Source organism: Panthera onca, chromosome B3 (assembly GCF_046562875.1).
Source record: "Panthera onca isolate mPanOnc1 chromosome B3, mPanOnc1 haplotype 2, whole genome shotgun sequence".
NCBI classification, from domain to species: Eukaryota; Metazoa; Chordata; class Mammalia; order Carnivora; family Felidae; genus Panthera; species Panthera onca.
Genome location: NC_138344.1, coordinates 134962120 through 134982917, shown reverse-complemented (window position 1 = coordinate 134982917; position 20798 = coordinate 134962120). Strand labels below are relative to the sequence as shown.

Below are 20798 nucleotides of genomic sequence, written 5' to 3'. Positions count from 1 at the left end.
GAAAATGTTTTATATTCGCATAACTCTGAAAATACAAAAAAGCCCCAGAATTGTACACGTTCAGTGGAATTATGCAGTTTACTCGTTACATTTCAGTGATGCTGTTTTTAAAAACAAGCCATATAGCCAGATGCTGTGTAGCTAGCTAGCTAGAGAGAAAGCAAATGCGAAACACTAAGTAAACCCCGATATTCATGACCGCCTGTCTTTATGAAGTGAGACCTGTCTTACTTAACAGTGATTGATGCCCTTAAAATTTTTTTTTAATGTTTATTTTTGAGAGAGACAGAACGTGAGCAGGGCAGGGGCAGAGAGAGAGGGAGACACAGAATCTGAAGCAGGTTCCAGGCTCTGAGCTGTCAGCATAGAGCCCAACGTGGGGTTTGAACCCACGAGCCATGAGACCTGAACCAAAATCGGACGCTTAACTGAGCCACCCGGGCGCCCCTGATGGATGCCTTTAAAGTTTGGAGTTATGGATCGGACGTTGGGACACTGGCCAGAAGGGTTATGTCCGTGACAAATTCCAGGTGTTAACTTTTGTTTCTAATGGGCCCACTTTCTATCAGCACAGATTACCCTTTCTCAGCGAGGCTGTCCTCCGGCTAATCAAAGGACCTCAGGATAAAGAACTCTTACCATCCTACAGATGTGGGGGAGCCCTAGGGTTTTAGGTAACAAGTGCACGAAGCATACTGTGTGTGTCATCACTAATGGTCAATGATGGGTGAAACGGAGGGCTGGCTGATGTTCAAAGAAACCTGAGCACTGAAAAGGAGAATTTTTAAAAGGAGTACTTTAAAAAGGCCTCAAGATACAGGTGGGAAGAAGCTCTGTTCTTCTATTTCCACGAACTGTGATGCTCTTGTTCTCCATTTGCCCTCTGGAGAATGAAAATATGTTTTATCTACTGAATAAATACGGAAACTCCAACAGCATTCATGGTCCTAAGGGTTAAGAACAGCTATATTTTGTTTCTGAAATAAACGGCAATTGCATAATTCACAGTGCTTTGGTTTCTTTTGTTTTTTTTTTCCTCCCTTCCTCTTGTGGTTCCACAGGCCCCCAGTAGAAATGGGCTCTCTGTGCCTCTTATTGTAATTTTCTGTTAGATTTTTAATGAGGTTGAACTTTCCATGTGTGTCACAACTAAGATCAGCCTTTTTTTTTTTTTTTTTTTTTTTTTGTAATTATATCCAAAATGTAGAGACATGTTCTGGCATAAGAGTCATATAACACAAAAATATTCAGAGCAAATTGTGGCCATCTCTTTTCCTCCCCATAAATCCCAGAGAGCAGTTTGGTATTCATCAAGAATCCCCTTCCTCTCTATTAACATACCTATATGCAAATTAGACTTTTTTTTTTTTAACATTTTCATTATAAAAATATATACAAGACCATGCAAAACAGATATGTTGCTTAGTGAATTATAGGGTGAACATCCTTGTAACTATCACCGAAGTCAAGAAACTGAACTTTACCAGCTGTAGTAGTCAAGGTCGTCTGCAGAAACAGAACCGATAGCAGACTGGAGACCCAGGGGGGAGTTGCAGTGCAAGTACAGAAGCTGTCTGCAGGTAGATTCCTTCTTGCTCCAGACTTCGCTCCAGGCAGGCCTTCCACTGATTGGACGGGACCCACCCACATTACAGAGGACGATCCCCTTTGCTCAAAGTCCTACCAATTTCCCTGTTGGTCATTACATCCAAAGAACACCTTGGCAACAAACATCCAGAATCACATTTGACCAGATATCTGGGCGCCGTGGCTCACTCCACGTCGACGCATAAACCACACCAGCCATCCAGAAGCCCCTCCTGTTCCATCCCGGTCACGGCATTGTCCCCCCGCCCCCCCACCCCCACCCCGCCCCATGACCACTCTCCTGTGTTCTTTGTGGCGTTCACGCATGTGCATCCCCAGACACTGTTCGCTCTTCCCCACTTAACAAAAACGGTAAATGTCTTTTCAGCTCCTTTAACCTACAGATTTCCTCCCCACCTCTTTCCAGCTTCTGTTGAGGATCCCAGGCTATTGAGTGGTGGAGTTTCTCAGCCTGGGTTTTGATGACTGCATGCTACGGTGTTAAGCATGTTCCCGGCTCACTCCCCCGTGTCCCCTACAAATCAGCAGCTCAAGCATGCTCAGGTTGGCTCCTTTTGGCAAAGGATGAAAGCAGGGTGTGCTCTTTGCTCAGGAGGCACACCGGCTGAGGTTTGTTCCTTTAAAAAAAAAAAAAAATTAAGTTTATTTACAGAGAGCAAGCAGGGGAGGGGCAGAGAGAAAGGGAGAGAGAATCCCAAGCAGACTCCTCACTGCCAGCATGGAGCCCGATGCGGGGCTCGAACCCACAAACTGTGAGATCATGACCTGAGCCGAAACCAAGAGTCGAACACTTAACCGACTGAGCCACCCAGGCGTCCCTACTCCTTTCTGATAGTAGTTGACGCTCAGTGCCTGTATCCATTAATTCATCAGAGGATTGCAAACTGGTAAAATTCTATCATTTTCTTCTCCTTTATTAGCTGCAATAACTGCTATGTATTTGTGTTTGAATTGGTTCCCTCTCCCCCTCAAAAGGTGACCCAGTAAACTTTCTAAATATTTTGAACTCATGGATGTAAACACATCTAATGGATTTCAATCCGCTGTACTCTTTTGAAGCTGGGGCAGTCGGGTCCCCCCTCAAGCCTGCGTGCCCCTCGAGCTCAGTGGATAGCACATCCCTCCACCGCTGCGTGCAAGCCGGGAATCCAGAGGCCCACCTAGGACCCTTCCTCTCCCTCACACTCTCCAGTGCATCCTGCTGCCGCTGCCTCCTCAATGCTTCTCAGGTTTAACCTGCCTGTCCCCAACTCCCTCCCAGTCCAGACCTCACCTCTGCCCTAGGTTCCTGCAACCGGCTTCTGTAGACCCCCTGCCTCCTGCCTGGCCCTCTTCCAATGCCGCTACAGGAGAGTGCAGACTTCCCACACTCCTTGTGATGCCAACCAGGATTACTCAGGGCTCGGCCCCGCTCCATCTCTCACTTCCCCTGACCTCAGGCCACCTTGAAATGACCGGTTACCCTGCATACAGCATTCTTCAGTCTCATTTTTTTCTGAGGTTTTTAATTTTCTTATCTTTCTTTGTCAAGAACTGTCTGGGTTGGGTCACCTCGGTCTGACTTCAGCTCAGGTCATGATCTCACAGTTGGTAGGTTTGAGCCCCACATCGGGCTCTCTGGTGTTAGCACAGAGCCTGCTTCAGATCCTCTATCCCCCTCTCTCTCTGCCCCTGCCCTGCTCACGTTCTCTCTCGCTCTCAAAAATAAATAAAATGCATTAAAAGGAAAAAGAACTGTGGGTCTGAGATTTTACCCCACTGGCAAGCTAACAAGTTCACTTGCCGCAGTTTCATAGGTGCTGGCAGAAGATAGGAGACCCCTGGGGCAGAGGCAAAAGACTTTATGTTACTCCCCACACTCAGGTTGCATGAGCTTCACATTTGCTTCCATCCTCCCTTCCCACCACGTGTACGGAGGCCGAGGTGGGCCCAGGCAGATGCTGTTCACACAGCGGGGTCTGGGTCATGGCTGAGAAATCTTGAGCTTAGGAAAACTCCCTGATCTTTTCAAAAATGCTGCTAGCAAACCTGTGCAACTCTTGCCCTGGAGGGAGACACTGTCTTCCAAGGTGAGAGAGAGTATTTCATTTTCCTGGTCAGGAAAAAAAAAAAAATGCCTTCTTCCCCAGAGGGAGAAACTATATAATTCAAGGCTATCCAAATACTCTTAAAAAGATGACTAGAATAAAAGCTGTCAATGACCCGTCACTAGACATGTGGAAATGCAAGGGACATACGGACTGTCTCCTGGTGGTATTGCAGGAGTTCTAGTCCCTCCTGCCCTCGGCCAGCTCCTTATCCTTCAAGACCCAGCTCAGATATCCCTGTCTCCAGGGAGCCCTCTTTGCTTCATCCAAGTGGGGTACCCTCCACTCCCTCAGGCCCCAGAGCATCCTGTGCTTACTGCTGTCATCAAACTGGTCACACTAAGCTGAAAATTGTGCATGGCTCAGCAACCCCCAGATTTGAGCTCACCTCTACCCTATAGACCACAGAATGCCTTCATATAGATTTGGAAGAGGCATCTCTTCTTCTGAATGGACATGGTGCCACAGGCCACAGCCTCAAGGCTGTTCCAAGGAGTAGCCCTGGAGTCCAGATTGAATTTCAGTCCACTTAATCACCTCAGCTGTGCAACCTTGGCCGTGAATGACCTCCCGGCCCATATATGCAAGCCCTCAATTTATTTACCTTTTCAAAAAGATCTGAGGCTTCCCTTACTTGTCCCCCGCCCCAGCAGGAGTTTGTGTGGTCCCTGCAATAAGCCTGGGAAATCGGGACATAAACACTCATTTTAAGAGCAGGGAAGGGTGCCTGGGTGGCTCAGTCAGTTAAGCATCCGACTTCAGCTCAGGTCATGATCTCGAGGTTCGTGAGTTCGAGCCCCGTGTCCGGCTCTGTGCTGACAGCTCGGAGCCTGGAGCCTGCTTTGGATTCTGTGTCTCCCTCTCTCTCTGCCCCTCCCCCGCTTGTGCCCTGTCTCTATCTCTCAAAAGTAAATAAACATTTAAAAAAAAAAAAAAAAAAAGAGGGAGCTGAGATGTTCCGTGACTTGCTGAGGGCTCCCAGCTGGGCTGGAGCCCAGGTCTTCTGGCTGCTGCAGAGCTTCTTCCCACCCTTACTGCTCAGCAGGTTTTTCTGACTTTGAAAGCAAACAGATGTTGGAGTTTCCTTTTGGCTTAGGGTTGCGTGGGCTGAAAGGATTCTGGAGAGCCTTCCTCAGAAAAGAATGTTTCCCGGCAAATCGCGTGATGGCTGGGGAAGAGGGGAAGCCACCGCTGTGAGCTGGCACTTTCGTCCCCAGAGCCCAGCTCTATATAGCCTTCCTGCAAAGGAAGGGCCTGGTTCCTGCCACAGCTGCTGCCCACTTCCTCCCAGATGACACTGCCCAGCAGGAGGCAACTCCGGTCCCGGAATCCAGGCCAACTGAGGGCATGCACAGCAATCGGGTCTGCAAATGCGTGCCAAGACTTCTGGACACAGCCTCGGCTTGCCAAGTGGGAAGATGGGTGTGTCTGTAGTGGGGGACGGGGTGGGGGGTGTCTGCTGCAGCCAGACGGCTCTCTCCCCCTCTCTCTGCCCCTCTTCCCTCTCAGGGCCTCTGTTCTCTGCGCATCTCTCCTGTAGGCCCGCCCCTCGTCCCTCCAGCTCACAGTTGGGCAAATCGGATACGCCACCTTAAGGTGTTGTGAGGCCATCACGGGCCAGGCATCTTCAGGGCCTGAGATTTTTTTCTCGATGGGCAGGACTTTGTACCCAGCTGTCACTGGGAGGCCTGGGAGAAGAAGGAGTAGCAGGGCCCGGGCGTGACTCAGTTTCTCTGCAGAAAGCTGGTGGCTGCTTTCTCCAAGGCTGGCCCCAGCTCCAGCCTCAGGCTGAAGGCTAGTAAAAGCAGAAGAGGGAGCCAGCCTGCCAAGGGGAGAGGGGACACATGCCAGGGAGGAGACAGATGAGCCCCTGTCACATTCTTTGTCCCTGTCACCCTTGGACACACACACACTGACGCACAGCTCTGGACTCCTGACCGCTTGCTCGGGGCTACCCTGTGACACTCACCATGGCTGGCTGCCTGAGGCAAGTTCACCCAGAGCTGGGACCTAACAGGCAAGGTTTGATGACTGGTTTTCTACCAACAAGTCACTTGTGATGCTGTGTGGGTCAGGAAGAAGAGCCTTAGATTTTGGGGTAGGTCAGCCCTGAGTTCAAACCTCTGACTGCACAAGCTTGGGTACAACACTCTGTTATCAGCTGAATTGTGTCCCCCCAAAGTTCCTATGTGGAAGCCCTAACCCCGAGTATCTCAGAATGTGACTGTATTTGGAGACAGGGCCTTTAAGGAGGGGAGTAAGGTTGGGGCGCCTGGATGGCTCTGTCGGTTGAGCGTCCAACTTTGGCTCAGATCCTGATCTCACGGTTTGTGAGTTCGAGCCCCGCATCGGACTCACTGCTGTCAGCCTGTCGGCACAGAGCCCACTTCGGATCCTCTGTCCCCATCTCCCTGCCCCTCCCTGCTTGTGCTCTCCCAAAATATAAATATATATATACAAAAAGAGGGCATTAATGTAAATTAGGTCAGAAGGGTGGGGCCCTAATCTAATAGGAGTGGTGTCCTTAGAGGAAGAGACAGAGGGGGGCTCATGCAAGAGAAAAAAGGCCACATGAGGACACGGCGAGACGCAGCCATCTGTGAGCCAAGAACTGAATCCTGCTGACCCCTCGATCTCAGACTTACGGCCCCCAGAACTGTGAGAAAACAAATGTGTTGTTTACGCCCCCCAGTCTGTGGTGTTTTGCTATGGCAGCCCAAGCGGACTCATACGCCCCCTTCTTCGAGCCTCGATGTCCTCATCTGCCAATACCTCTCTGCAGGGGCTGTTTGCAGATTAAAGTAATGCAGGGGAATCACTAACCAGTGCCAGGCTCCCCCTGAGGGCTCAGCGTGTGTGACGCCCTGGATGAGGCCCGCACCCCTGTCCTTGTCCGATCACACCTCCCTGTGGGCAGAGACATCTAGACAACAGGGAGTCCGGGCAGCCCCACCCCTCCTGCCTTCTGGCCTCTCCTGGGTGAATCCCGGCATTGGCCTGAGGATGCTGGGCCCTGCACACACCCACACACACACGCGCACTGATCTTACAGCGGCCCTGTCAGCCCAACTCTCTGGCTGCTTCTGCCCTTCCTGGGAGCTGGACGTAAGACCCCAGGGCTGCGCTAGGACCCAATCCACCCTCTGAATCCCAAACCCACCCCATGTTGAGGCCCCCCTTGGGCAAAAGGCTCCCTCTGACTTTCCCCAACTGCCTCGGGCCTCGTCGGAGGCGGTGGGCACTTACCTTACAGCTGGGGGTACAAGGCCGCATCGCAAGCTCAGCTCAGGCCTGTGGGGACTGGAAGCCCAGGAAGGGGACGGTGTCTGCATCCTGTAGCGGGGGGAGGAGGAGAGGGAGGGGCAACCTGGGACCGTGCCTGGCTACCCTCGGTTTCTGTGCATTTGCCCATCTACGCTCACCCCCAGCCTGGAAAGTCCTCCCGGCCAGCAGCGTCCTGAAGCAATCTCACACCGGGCTGGCCTGGAGCCAGAGCCCAGGGCCCAACAGCTGTTTGTTGACTGGCTAAACGAGCTGGCTGATGCCCAGGGGTTTAATTCGGGCGAGTCCAGCCATCCTTCCCTGGGCACACTGCTCATTGCCGTTCACGCTGGGGCTCTGTTTGAACTTTGTCTGTTTTATTCTCTGTTTCCCAAGGCCTAGAAGAGTGCTGACAGGCACTCAACAGATACATATTTTTAATCAGCGTGGACGACACAGATGTGAATGGTTTGAATCTGGAGGACAGAGCAGAAGTATCAACAGACAAGAGCAATTTGCTATCTCTCGTGAGGAGATGAGCCTGGGGGGCTGTGGAAACGTGTATAAGGACACTCTTGCCAGCCTAGGAAGTCAGAGGAGTCTTCCTAGAGGAGATGGGCTTTGAAGGATGAATAGGAGTTTGACCAGTGACTCCAGGAAATGGTATTCCAGGGATAAGAAGCAGAAGCAGGAAGGTGTGAGATCATTTTTGAAATGATACAGAGGTGGGAATGACGGGAACCAAGGGTGGGGTGGGGGAGGCAACAGATGACCAGGCCGAGGGGCAGACAGGGGCCACGGCCATGGGAGCGGAGGATGGTTGACAGCACAGTGCAGATTCTGTCAAAAGACAGGGCCTTCGGGAGAGAGGAGGGGGAGGTCTTCTGAACCCCATCTGGGAAGGGAGTTAGGCATTCATGGGGGGGGGGGGGTCTGGCCGGCTGAGCAGGGCTCAAGCCTCTTGAGGAAAAAAGATGCCATTTTTGAAAGGGCTTTTATTAAATTCTCTGGCCACATTGCCACAGCCCCGGGGCGTGCCCACCAGGGAAAGGGCTCCGTCAGTGTTCTCCTGTGGCTGAAGCTGAACTTGTCCTTGTAGACGCTGAGCCGGCCTTTACTTGGTGGATCTGGTGTTTGGCTGCTTCCGGAGGGACTCAGAACCTGGGGGGTGGGAGGGCCACTGCGGGCACTGGTAGCTGAGGGCAGTCTCCGGTGTAGGGATTGGGGGGGGGGGGGTCGTCTCAACGCACACCCTGAGAAATGCTCCTGAGATGCTGGGAGGGGCCAAAACATCCAGCTCCGTCCTGGGGGCGCGGTGGGCAGCTGTGGCCAGGCCGCTCCTCCTAAGGACAGTCCTGGGGAAAGTCAGCCCTTCCCACAAAAGACAGGACTGGGCGGGGCCAGGGCTGGAGCGGAAGGACCGGCCTGAAGGGCTGTGAGTGAACAGGGAGCCAGGCTTGGGCTCTGTTTGCCGCAGCTGGCTGGAGAGTCCCTTCTCTCCCTGAGCCTCAGTCTCCCCTTCTGTCTAACGAGGAACTTGGCCCCTCGAGCGCTCCTCACAGGATCTTCACAGCTGTTCTGCTGGGTTGGCCTGCGCATGCTCGGTATGTTGCAAATGAGTGTGCCAGGTGGGCATCCCATCCACGTTGGGAGCGTGCGCGTGTTCAGATGGGGGGCTCCTGCATGCACGTGTTGGGGGCTTGGTGAGCGAGCCGGAGCCCAGTCTGCCCGCCTCCGCGCCAGCCAGGCTTTGAACGCTGCCACTGGAGGGGCCGGGGGGGGGGGGGCGGGGGGAGCCCCGGCCTCAAAGGAAGTTGGGCTCCCGCACCACGAGGCAGGGCGGGCCCCCGCCCCCATCCAGGGGTCGGTACACGAAGTGGAAGTCGCGCTTGGGCTCGCTGCGCAGCAGGTAGCCTTTGATGCGGTGGGGCAGCGCCTCGTCCGCCAGCTGGAAGCAGCGCCCGTCGACCAGCACGAAGAGCCGGTAGTCCTGGGGCTGCAGCACCTCGAATTTCTCCGCGCACTGAGCGCACAGCGCCTCGGCCAGCGTGTCGGTCCGCGACGCCAGCGTCCGCGACTGCTGCTCGGGCTCCAGGAACGACACGCAGATGAAGTCCTGCGGGAGGGAGACGGAGGGGTCTTGCGTCACCGGGGGGGGGGGGCATCCCTTCTCAATCCCGTCTCACCCCCACCCCGACGCCGGGAGCTTGCACGGGCGCCGAGGGGCTGAGTGGCCTCGGACAAGTCCAATGCCCTCTCTGGGCCCCCGGCTCCTCTCTACACAGAGAGGGGACTGCAGGGGCGGGTTGGAAGTCGGGGGGTTGGAAGTAGGAGCACCTGCGGCTGACTCTGCCGTGTGACCTCCGCAAGGCAAGGTCCTTCTGTCTCTGAGCCTCGCCTCCCAACGGGCTGAGCATTCTGGGGGAGTCAGCCGGGGCGGGTCTCGGCAATGAGGAGTGAGCACGCCCCCTGGTGGCCAGTCCGCGGGCTCATCCGTCACCCACTTCCTCAACAATTCCTCCCGACGCTCCCCCCTGCATTCCCACCCCAGGCCCGACGCTGGGGCACCGAGGCTGGCATAAATAAAATCGAATGTGCAGACCCCAGGACCAGCAGCCCACGGTGCAGCTGGAGCTACTAAGGCTGGCGAAACAGTTCAGTCCTTAAGGCTGGAAAAGCCTGGGGATGGGGGGTGGAGGTTCCTCGTTGCAGGGGCAGGAGGGGGCTTAGTGAAAGGGTAGGGGAGCTGGGCCTGAAGGCGGGTTTAGGACGGAGGGAGAGGGGCACCGCCCGAGCTAGGCGGGCAAGGGTGGGGCGATGCCTGTGGGGCTGGGTATAGGAACACACGCACAAACCTGAACAGCATCTACACCTTCCAAGAGCCCCAGAGGAGGACCAGGTGGTGGAAGGATGGGCCCTTGAGTTCCTGCCTGGCTTTGAATCTGCTCCCATGCACTGTGTGACCTTGACCTCTCTGCGCCTCTATTTCCTCAACTCTAAACTGGGATGACACCAGTCCCTTACAACCTTGGCTGGGAGGAAGCAAACTAGCTCAGCGCCTGGAAGAGTCCTCTTTCCCCCCAGCACTTTGAGGGCAGGTAGGTAGCGGTGTGTGAGGGGCTGCCCCCTTGTGGAAGGCTGGTCGCAGTACAGCTGTCTGACCATAGGGAAGATGATGAGGACGAACAAGGCGACCGCGCCTTAAGAGTGATGATAACTATGGTTACAGGGTGGTGAGTGCAGACGAGGCGCTGAGAGGAAGCAGGGGGTGGTGCCCTCCCTGGACCCCGGAAATAGTGCTGGGGGGCTTCCTCATCCCCCATCCAAGCCTCTCTCTTACGCTTTACCTCCCCAGTGAGAGGCACTGATGCTCTGCCTGGTTTAGCACTGGGAACCTACAAAGTAGAAGCAAGAAGTGACCAATGCCATGGTCAGACATGGGCCAGCGGAGCCCCTGTTGCCAGAGTTGGTGGAGAGACGGGTGTTCCAGGAGGGGATGGGGAGCAGTGATGTGCTGGAGGCCGCCTCTACCAACTTACGCTGGCTCATAACCAGCTTGAGAAAGCCAATCGCATACATCTCTTTCCAATTCCAAGTTCGGCAATCCCAAGTTAGTAGACTGAAATTGGCCATGATGGGAGTATTTGCACCATGGAAATTGACAGAAGCTAAAATCAGAGCTGCCTTTTTTCTCCCCAGAAGCCAGTTGGTAAATATTATCAAGACATCATTGATAAGTGGTGGGGGATATCATCTTGGCAGCCTAGAACATGTACTTGGGGGGCAGAGCTCATCTGATCCACTGAGTCCCAAAGAGGGGCAGGGACTGCTCCTGGCCACATAGCAAGCTAGTACAGAGCTGGGTCCAGACCTCCAGGCTTTTGCCTCCCAGGCCTGGCCTCTATCTGTTACAGTGGGGCCATCTTGAAAGCCAGGGGTGGGGTTCAGGTCTAGTGTGCTCCAGGTGCCAAGGGAGTGAGACGGTAGAGTGTTTACAGCTCTGGATTGCTGCCTGGCCTGATGTTTTAATGTCTTCATTCTGCACACACCCCTATCCCAATCTGTCCCAGGCCCTGGGCTTGGGGCCCCTCAGACATGTGAGTCACGGGCCCTCCCTTCCATGGCAATGGCTTCATACACAGATGGTCACAACATGGTGTGATATATGCCATGGGGATATAATGGGGGAAGTAGCAGCAAGAAACACAGAGGAGGGCATCTAACCTGGGCCATAGGGAGTGGGAGACAGGTGGGGAGGTCGTTCAAAGAAGACTTCTCAGTGAAACTGAGGACAGGCTGTGGCAGCAGTGTGGGGCCAGAGGCTGAGTGCCAGGGAGTGGAGCTCCGCACGTTCAGGGAATCGGGGGCAGCTTGACCGGATGCAGCGTGGGGGTGTGTGGGGTGATGAGAGTGTAGGAGGCAGGATTCCCGCCGTCCATGGCTTGAATACTGAGTGTGTCTAGAGAGAGGTGGGGAGGGATGGTGGCTGGATTGGAGGGGCAGGCTAGGCGCAGAGGCACCTTGGCAGCATTTGTCCAGAAACAAAAGGGGCAAGGCCGTGGATCAGGCCGTGGGCTCCCCAAAGTGGGACTGGCAAGACTATGTCCATATCTCCAGGCCCAGCTGGGCACTAGGACATTAGGACACTGAAGACACTAAGGAGTGTTGGACAAAAGTCTCATTCCTTCCATCCTGTCTTGCCTGCTCAACTAAAACACCGATGCTGCCTGGAGAGACTTTTCTAAAGTATCCCGTCGATGTCGGGCTCCTGGGCTGGGGGGCCATGGGATTGGCGTCCGCGGGACCGTCCCGCCGGCCCCCACCCACCCTGAGTCCCAGGCATCACCTGCACGGAGGAGCGCGAGGCCCGGGCCTTGTTGAGCGTGCGCCGGCGCTCCCAGCGGTGGATGGAGTCCTGCACCTCCATGCTCAGCTGCCGGGTCACCGTGATCTTGTCGTAGTTCTTGATGTGCTCCAGGGCCCCGTACGTGGTGGTCAGGTAGTAGGAACCTGCGGAGACCAGGGTGTGGAGGCTGAGCTGGGACCCCTCGCCAGCTTCTCCAAGCTCCGCTCACCGCCGCCGCCTGGGGCGCACCTGCAGCACCCTCCCCTGCGGAGCTGCAGCCCTGCGCTCACCCCTGCAAATGCACACGCTCCCTGAAGACCAGCGTTCCCCCTCCCCAACCCAGTCCCAGCTGTCAGGCTCTGCTCCAAGACTGTCTTTGGCTCCCCTTCCGGACAGAACTTATTTATCTTTTTAATGTTTATTTATTTTTGAGAGAGAGAAAGAGAGCGCGAGAGCGAGAGCGCACGTGCGGGGGGGGGGGGGGGGGAGCGTGAGTGGGGAGGGGCAGAGAGAGAGAGCGGGGGGGGGGGGGGGGGGGGGCAGAGGACCGGAAGCGGAAGCGGGCTTTGCCCTGGCAGCGGCGATCGAGATCGGATGCAGGGCTGGAACTCAGGAACTGAGATCATGACCTGAGCTGAAGTCTGTAGCTCAACCGACTGAGCCACCCAGGAGGCCCTCCCAGGACTTCCTGATTGAAGAGAGGAACCAGCCCCTTACTCTGATTTACACCATTATTAGTTACACCGTGAGTCATCTGCAGCCCCAAGCATGCCTGTTGCATTGGATGAAGCTGCCAACACATGTCTACAAATTCCACACCCATATGGAAAAAGTCCACACCCTGGCTGGGGAGGTTGTGATGCTAATGTCACAGCTAACACAGAACTTGGGCTGGCATCACGTATCAGAGAAGAGCCAATAAACCACGCATGCGCATCCCTTTGTAGTTGAGCTTAAAGCCAACTGTGCCAGGCACCCTTCCCTGGGGCCCCAGCCCTTGCTGCCCTGAGAGCCCATCTCCTCTAGCTGGCATGCCTCCAAGACCCTGTCCCCACCTGTGATCATGTCTCCCTGGCTAGTAACGGAGGAGCTGAGTGCAGTGCACTGACTGGGAGCGTTCAGGTTTGGAGTCAGAGAGCACAGTCCAGGTCTGTGCCCTTCAGCAGCCAACCCTGTGATCTCAGGGGAATTACTGTCCTCTCTATGCCTCAGTTTCTTCATTTACTTTTCCCAGAATGTTGTAAAAAGTAAATGAGATGAATACTGTCGAGTGCAGGGCTTAATCAAATGTGAGTAATGCAGGTAATTAGGTGACCTAAGGGAGATGCTCTAGAGGCTTCTCACCCTCTCCCAGACAACTTCCCCTTGACTTGGGGCCATGCCATGCAGTGCCTGCCAGGACCACTAGGTGGCAGGCAACCCCTCCCGCCGTGAGTTTGGGAGCTGGTTGTTCCCTTTGGGGAGAGTGTTGTCCTTTGATGGAGAAAACTCACTACCCCTTTTAAGATATTTGCACAGGGGCACCTTGGTGGCTCAGTTGATTAAGCGTCCAGCTTCACCTCAGGTCATGATCTCATGGTCCGTGAGATCAAGCCCTGTGCTGATGGCTCAGAGCATAGAGCCTGCTTAGGATTCTGTCTCCCTCTCTCTCTGTCCCTCCCCCACTCACACTCTGTCTCTCAAAAATGAATAAATGTTAAAAAAAATTTTTAAATTAAAAAAAAATGTTAAAATGTTAAATGTTAAAAACGTTTAAAAAATTAAAAAAAAAAATTTTTTTTAAATTTATTTTTGAGACAGAGAGAGACAGAGCATGAGCAAGGGAGGGTCAGAGAGAGAGGGAGACACAGAATCCGAAAAAGGCTCCAGGCTCTGAGCTGTCAGCCCAGAGTCCGATGCGGGGCTCGAACTCATGGACCGCAAGATCATGACCTGAGCCGAAGTCGGATGCCCAACTGACTGAGCCACCCAGGCGCCCCCCCAAAAAATTTTTTTAATAAAAAAAAAAGATATTTGCACAGCATGGCCAGCTGTCAATCAGTGCAGAGGAGATGTGGGCAAAGGGGACCATGGGGGTGCTTCTAGAAGAGGTTTGGATTTTGAGCTGGCTCCAGCCACGTGCACAGCAGCTGCCAGGGTCTCCCGTCTGCCCGTATTTGCCCAGATTTGTGGGAGCTGCAGAGAGAGAGGCTAGAAGGAGGCTGGGATCCGATCAGCTCAATGTTCAGGCGCTCTCTACTTCTTACAGGAAGTCCCTGATCTCTCATGCCTGATAAGCCTGCTTCAAAGAAAGCAGGACCCAATCACTGGTCTTTTTACCAAATTAGCAGCACTCAGAACCAGCTGAAAGAACATGAGGGTCTCAAAGAATGCAATCAGACTCGCAAGGCCTTTGGTTGAATGCAGGATGCTGGGGCACCCAGACAGTGTGAAAACCCCACATCTAGCCCAGCACATGTGCTTTCCCAAGCCGGAGACGTTACGGGACTTGTCCAAGGTCTCCGGCCAATCAGAGGCAGAACCGGGGCTGAAATCCAGCCTGCAAACCGCTCTTTTTACTACACTGGTATTAGTTCTCCTCTTAAGATGGAGGAACTGACGTTCTCTAGAGTGGGGGCTCCCTGAGAGCCTGCCCCGTCCCAGGCATCTCTGAGCTCCTCAGAGCACCCACCCCCCTGAAAGGCAGGCTCTTCTTTGTACCTGAGCCTCAGGGGCTTTGGGAACGGAGCACCCTGTGTGCCATGCCAGCAAGTTAGGACAGGCGGCAAAGCTGGGGAAACGCAGGAACGCTGTCCCCCTCGCACTCTGTCCCTCTGCCCCTCAGCCCAGTTACTTCTAGATGAAGGTCTGCTGGCTGTCAGACTTGAAGGGTGGACGCCCCGGCCCAAGCTGAAGACACCCACATCATCTCACTACCGGAGGCCTCGCCTATGAGGCCGGGCCTGTCCTGGGTGCTGGGACTTCCCACCTTGACTATCAGAGTAGGAACAGAGAGAGGTACAGGGAGGCCTCTTGGTGTATGCAGCATGACGTAAAGTTGGTCCTCTGGGCCTCAGAGCTGCCATGGGCAGGCTCTGTCACCAATGTCGGTGGGGGCCGGGAAGGGATGCTGGGAGGGGCCGTATACAGTGCATAGCAAGGCTGTGTGTGCCCTGCCCGCCTCTTTACTTCCAGCAAACACCTCAAGGATTCCTTAGAAATCTTCCCACGTGGGGGTGCCTGGGTGGCTCCACTGGGTAAGCATCTGACTTCAGCTTAGGGTTCGTGGGTTCGAGCCCCGCGTTGGGCTCTGTGCTGATAGCTCAGAGCCTGGAGCCTGCCTCAGATTCTGTGTCTCCCTCTCCCTCTCTGTCTCTCCCCAGTTTGTGCTCGCTCTCTCTCAAAATTAAAAAAATAAACCTTAAAAAAAAAAGGACCTAGGTTCTAAAAAAAAAGAAATCTTCCCATGGAGCCAGAGACTGACTACTTAAGTTTGAAAGAGGGCAGGGTACAGGGTATTCAGGCAGCCTTGGGTCAGAAACTGTAAACTAAGACCTTTATGTATTTACCGGTACTTGCTTCGTCTCAAAAGCACTTAACATAGCCCAGAATAGACCAGCATTCCCGCCTGAAGGACCTTTGCTTTCCTACCCAAACCCTGGGTAGCCTCAGGAATAGAAAGAAGGATCCTAGGAGGCCATGGCAGGATTGTGGTGGGAATCACAGGCCCATTAGGAGAGGGTAGCTGGGCCAAGGACGTCCCTGCCCTCTCCCTGTTCAGCCGCTATGCCTGGCCTGGAGCCTCCTTTGGCCATAAAGATTCAGGCTGAGAAGGGAGTAGGAGTCATAGTGGCCAAGGCTTGGCTGACCACTGCTAGAGAGCAAGCCAGGACTCAGACCATGGCAGAGCCCCATGGTCTAGCTCCATTGTTCCACCCCTCAAGTGTTTTTCTCCAACACTGTCTCTAAGACACTTAAAAAACCTATGGGGTTGGGGCTAGTTCTTTAATAGGATTTGTAAGTGATTTCTTCCCAGGTACATCAGCAGCAGTGCCCTTGGTGGAAAATTTGAAAGATGGATAGGTGGGTTGGTGGATGGATGGATGGATGGATGGATGGATAGATGAAAGAAAGGGTGGGTGGATGGGTAGGTGCATAGGTATATGGGTAGATGAATGAATGCGTGGGTGGGTAGGTATATGGGTAGATGAATGGATGGATGGATGGATGGATGGATGGATGGATAGATAGATGATAGAATAGATGGGTGGATGGATGATGGATGGATGGATAGACAGATGGGTGGGTGGATGATGGGTGAGTAGATGATGGATGGATGGACAGAGAGATACATGGGTAGGTGGATGATGGATGGATGGGTGGACGGGTGAGTGGATGGATAGGTGGATGGTGGACAGACGGATAGAAGGATGGATGGATAGATAGATTGGATAGATGGGTGGGTGGATGATGGAGGGATGGATGGATGTACTGGACAGCAGATCAGCACTGCTTAAGGAAGCCTGGCTTCCACTGAATTCCTACACCCTCTGGAAGACAGGTTGTTACAACTGCAGAATTTTTTTGAGAGGAGAGAGAGAGAGAGAGGGAGAGAGAGAGAGAGAACCCATGCAAGTGCACACACACACGAGTGGGGGAGGGGCAGAGGGAAAGGGAGAGAGAGAATCTTAAGCAGCCTCCATGCCCAGAGTGGAGCCCGACACAGGGTTAACTGCAGAAGATTTTTAACTGAAGAGGAGAAAAAATAGCTCCGGAGGTCCCAGGGCCCTAGTCAAAGTTATATGGGACAGCAAACTTCAAGGCTTTACACGCTCCCCTGAGTTTCCAAGAACTCACAGAACCAGCCATGTCACACTGTCACCCCAGAGGCCAACACACGCTAAAAATGCAAACAGATGTAAATGGGCCAGCTTATCTCAAGAACCACAAGGCCCAAAGGGGACACTCGGGCCCCGAGAGTCTCACTTCGTCCTTTGGGGCTGACATGTCAGAGCTGCTATCTGGGCTGTCTGCACCTCAAGGATTGTTGGTGGAGGAGTGGCCAAGGCAAAGTGGGTGGGGGGGAAGTGGTGGGAAGGAGGAAAGGGGAAGGGAAACTGAGCATGGGGTGAGCAAACATGCCTCTGCCGTCATCCTATTCGGGAGTGCAGGTTCCATGTCCCAGCCGTAACCTTCTCTCACGGACACAGGACCTGGCCACGGCTGAATGAGGAGGGGGCCGACAGTTCCCAGGGCCACCCCTGTCTAAGAACTGATCATTATTCCCTGCTCAGACTCCTCCCCTTGATGGGTCCACCCACTGATTCAGCCTCATCTTTTATGCTACCAGCAAATGCTGTTCTCTCTGTGAAGAATGCCTCTCCCACTTCTTTCACGGTCTGGCTCCTCTCCAGCCCTCAACACTCAGTTCAGGTATCACCTCCTCCTGGAAGCCCTCCCTGACTGCACAGCCTGGGCACCGCCCGCCTATACACTGTGGACTTCCCATCATTCCAGCATCCGTCAAGCAGTGGTGACAGGGTCTCTTTACTGGCCCAGCTCCCCTGCTGGTCTGTGAGCTCCCGCAGGACAGGGCCCGTGTCCAGGCCCTGTGTCTTGTCCTCGGGGCTCAGTGGAATCTGGCGTCCGGGAAGTTGCTTGTCGGGCTGTGCAGCGGACCCCGGCAGCCTGGAGAGGGGCCTGGGGTGGGCACTCACCCTCGCCCAGCTGCAGGGCAGGGTCCATGAGCTCCATCATGTACTCCACGTTGAGGAGCATCTCCGTGAGGTTGCTGCGGGCCAGGACGTACATGAGCACGGGCAGGAAGTCGTCTGCGCCGTAGGGCTTCCCTGGGAGGGGAGAGGGTGCAGAAAGTAGTGAGTGTGAGGTTCTCCTTGTGAGCCATTCTCTGCCCTCGGGAAGAGGACAGCGGTTCGCTGGGCGGGGGCGGGTCTCCCCTGGAAGAGGAACCTTGCAGCTTTCTTATGACTCAGGACAGGGGCAACCTGGGACCAGCCTTCTCAGGGATGTCTGAGACACAGTCCAGGGTTAGGAACAAGGAACTGAGAGAGCCACCCTCCACCGGAGTGGTCAAGTCCCAACCCCTCCCTCTTCCCCAGCTCTTCCCCCTCAATGCCCCGGGCTGCTTTTTTTTTTTTTTTTTTTTTTTTTTAAGATTTTATCCCTAAAGTAATCTCTATACCCAACGTGGGGCTCGAACTCACAACCCTGAGAATGAGTTGCACCCTCCACAGACAGAGCCAGCCAGGTGCCTCCCACCCTCGCTGCTTGCTTGACAGTCAAGTTCATATCACACTTATTCAGGAAGCCACCCAGAAGCAGCTAACAGTGACGTATTCGGGAGGGTCCCCTGTCCCTTTTAACAACATCTCCCTCTGCATCTGCAAAACAGAAAGCCCTCCCTCAATCAGTACTCCGTGGTTGGAAATCCCACCATTCAACCTTTACTGTATTGGGTTAAGCAGGGCCCTGACCTGAGGGGTTCTTTTAACACGTAAATACCTCTGAAAGGAATAACTCATCACTTCTGCTTTTGTGGGAAATGTTCTCATGGTTCAGAGGATCTTGACAATAATAGATGCCTTGGGGAAGAGACAAGGGTGGACAGTGGGCCTATGAGATGCCTTCCCTGTTGGGCTCCGGGATGGCTCTGGTGACTGACTGGCAATACAAAGGCACGGGCTGGATGTGGAGGGAAGAATTCCTACAAGGACAGAATCCCCTGGAGTCCCTCAGTTGGCACATTGGCATTCCCCCCCTCTTTTTTTTAATGTTTATATATTTTTGAAGGGAGAGAGAGAGCGTGAGTGGGGGAGGGGGAGAGAGAGGGAGATACAGAAGCGGAAGCAGGCTCCAGGCTCCGAGCTGTCAGCACAGAGCCCCACACGGGGCTCAAACCCACGAGCTGTAAGATCATGACCTGAGCCGTTGTCAGATGCTTAACTGACTGAGCCCCTCAGGCGCCCCAGGAGGAGTCTTACTCATAAGGGCCCACCTGCTCGCTCATTCATTCATTCATTCAGTCACTTAAGCCCTCGTACTAACCACCCTATTCCTTGGGTGTCACCTGCCCAGGTAATAAGACCTGATTTTTTCTGGATTCCAGCAGGGACCAGAAAGATGTGAGTAAAAGATATGGTGTGACAGAGGTTTGAGAAGAGTGGAAGCTCAGTGTTGAGTTTAGCAGCCCCTCCGGAGGCCCTGTGTCCCGCTGCCCATGCCTGCACAGGCCGCCCACCCCTGGGTGCCGGGAGGCACGATCGAGCCGCGCTTCCGTGGGCTCCGTGTGTCCACGCCTCTCCAGCACAGGCCAGCGCGCTCCTCCTATGTCCTCCACGCTCCCCGCGGTACAGTGCTGGCACCGCGGGGGCCTCTGACGATGTCTCTCCCATGGGGGCCCCTTCTGCTTACAACCCATCCTTGGTCGTTTTCCCAGAGAACAGTGTGCCCTGTGGCCGGCTTCCTGGCCACACTCAGTTCCTACATCTGCAAAATGGGGCCAGCAGCACGAGCCCTGATGGCCTTTCGGGGTTTTTGAGAGAATAAGGTGAGCAAAACAGCAAAGTGTTTGGTACCTGTAAAGTGCTACGGAAAAGTGGCCTATTACTGACGTCTCTGTTCTGCTGTCTCAAGGGGCCTCCGTTTTCCCACCTGTGAAATAAACAGGCTGAAGGGGTTGGTAACACACAGCACTGAAAAGCAGAGTTGGACCCAGAGTGTGAGCCTCAGTGCACTTCTTACCAGCTGTGTGACCTGGGCTAACTGCTTGACCTCTCTGAGCCTGTATTTCTAGTCATGCATGATGTGCCACAGATTACACGACATCCCATAGGATTCTGGTGAGAATTCTATACAAGGATTTAAGGATTTACCCATAGCACTCCCACATGCTCCCATGGAAATGCCTTCTTCCCATTCCAGTTCTGTGTGTGTGTGTGTGCGCACAGGTGTGTGTTTAATGTTTATTTACTTATTTTGAGGGGGGGAGGGGTAGAGAGAGAGGGAAAGCAAGAATCCCAAGCAGGCTCCGCACTGTCAGCACAGAGCCTGGTGCAGGGCTCAAACCCATGAACCATGAGATCATGACCTGACCCGAAATCAAGAATCAGACACTTAACTGTCTGAGCCAACCCGGGCACCCCTGCAGCTCTGTGTTCCGAGGCTCTCTGGTTATTTGTTTCAAAATTCCTGTCCCGTCCCTACACAAAATTAGTCTGTTTTGGAGAAAGCTCTCCCCTAAACCTTTATAAGCCGGAGACACAACCAACGAGTTCCTGGGGAAAGATTTTGTGCCGGGAGATGTTTTTCATGCTGATAATTTAATTATTAGAATCCTGGCCTACAGGAGATTCTTTTCTTGTTTGAGTTACGAGTTAGGAACTGATGTGAAACAGTCCTGTGCCTTTTGGAATGCACCTATAACTCACGCACCGGCTTAGAGCTGATTGAATTTTTACTGTGCCTCCTAGAACACTGATTTCGTCCTGGTATTGTGTTAATAGCTCACCAAGGGATACAATCAGGCAAGCAAATTTGCTTTTGAGCAGTGGTTCTCCGCCGGGGTGGTTCTGCCCTTCAGGGGCCACTTGGCAGTATCTGGAGTCCTTTTGGGTTGTCACATCAGAGTGGGGGTGCTACTGGCACCTGCGATGCCCAGGACAACCCTCCATCATAAAGATTTACTCAGCCCCAAATGTCTATAGTTCTAAGGGCCAGAAGCTCTGCTTCTGGGGGCAGTGACTTTCAGCAAGAAGGATGGTCCAGCTCTGGCCTTCAGTTTAGGATTCAGAGGCCCTCCGGACTGCAGCTCTGTGCCTTGTGGGGGATAGAATGTGGTTCATGTGTTTCTTTGTCTCCCCATGCTCTCCCTGGGAAGCCTGGCCAATGCTCAGGAAGGGCTTTGGGGCCCACTTCCTCAGTCTCCAGCACATTCTGCTTAGCCACCTACTGCAAGGGCTCCCGTGATCCCACGACTGTCCCTCCAGCTACCCGTGAAC

At 54.0% G+C, this 20798-nt stretch overlaps 1 protein-coding gene across 2 annotated transcripts in view; it reads right to left on the bottom strand.

Annotated features, from left to right (window-relative positions):
• Nucleotides 1-6870: 6870 nt before the first annotated feature.
• The window catches only part of RIN3 (Ras and Rab interactor 3), a 125471-nt gene continuing 111543 nt past the window's right edge, over nucleotides 6871-20798 (bottom strand). The window contains exons 8-10 of one of the 2 annotated variants that reach the window (XM_060620596.3): nucleotides 17499-17630; nucleotides 11803-11966; nucleotides 6871-9072 (exon numbers count right to left, since the gene is read on the bottom strand). In XM_060620596.3, coding sequence (XP_060476579.2) covers nucleotides 8761-9072; nucleotides 11803-11966; nucleotides 17499-17630 — 608 coding nt within the window. In that variant the 3' untranslated portion in view covers nucleotides 6871-8760. The remainder of the gene's footprint in view (nucleotides 9073-11802; nucleotides 11967-17498; nucleotides 17631-20798) is intronic. The other variant, XM_060620597.3, reaches the window with a different exon arrangement.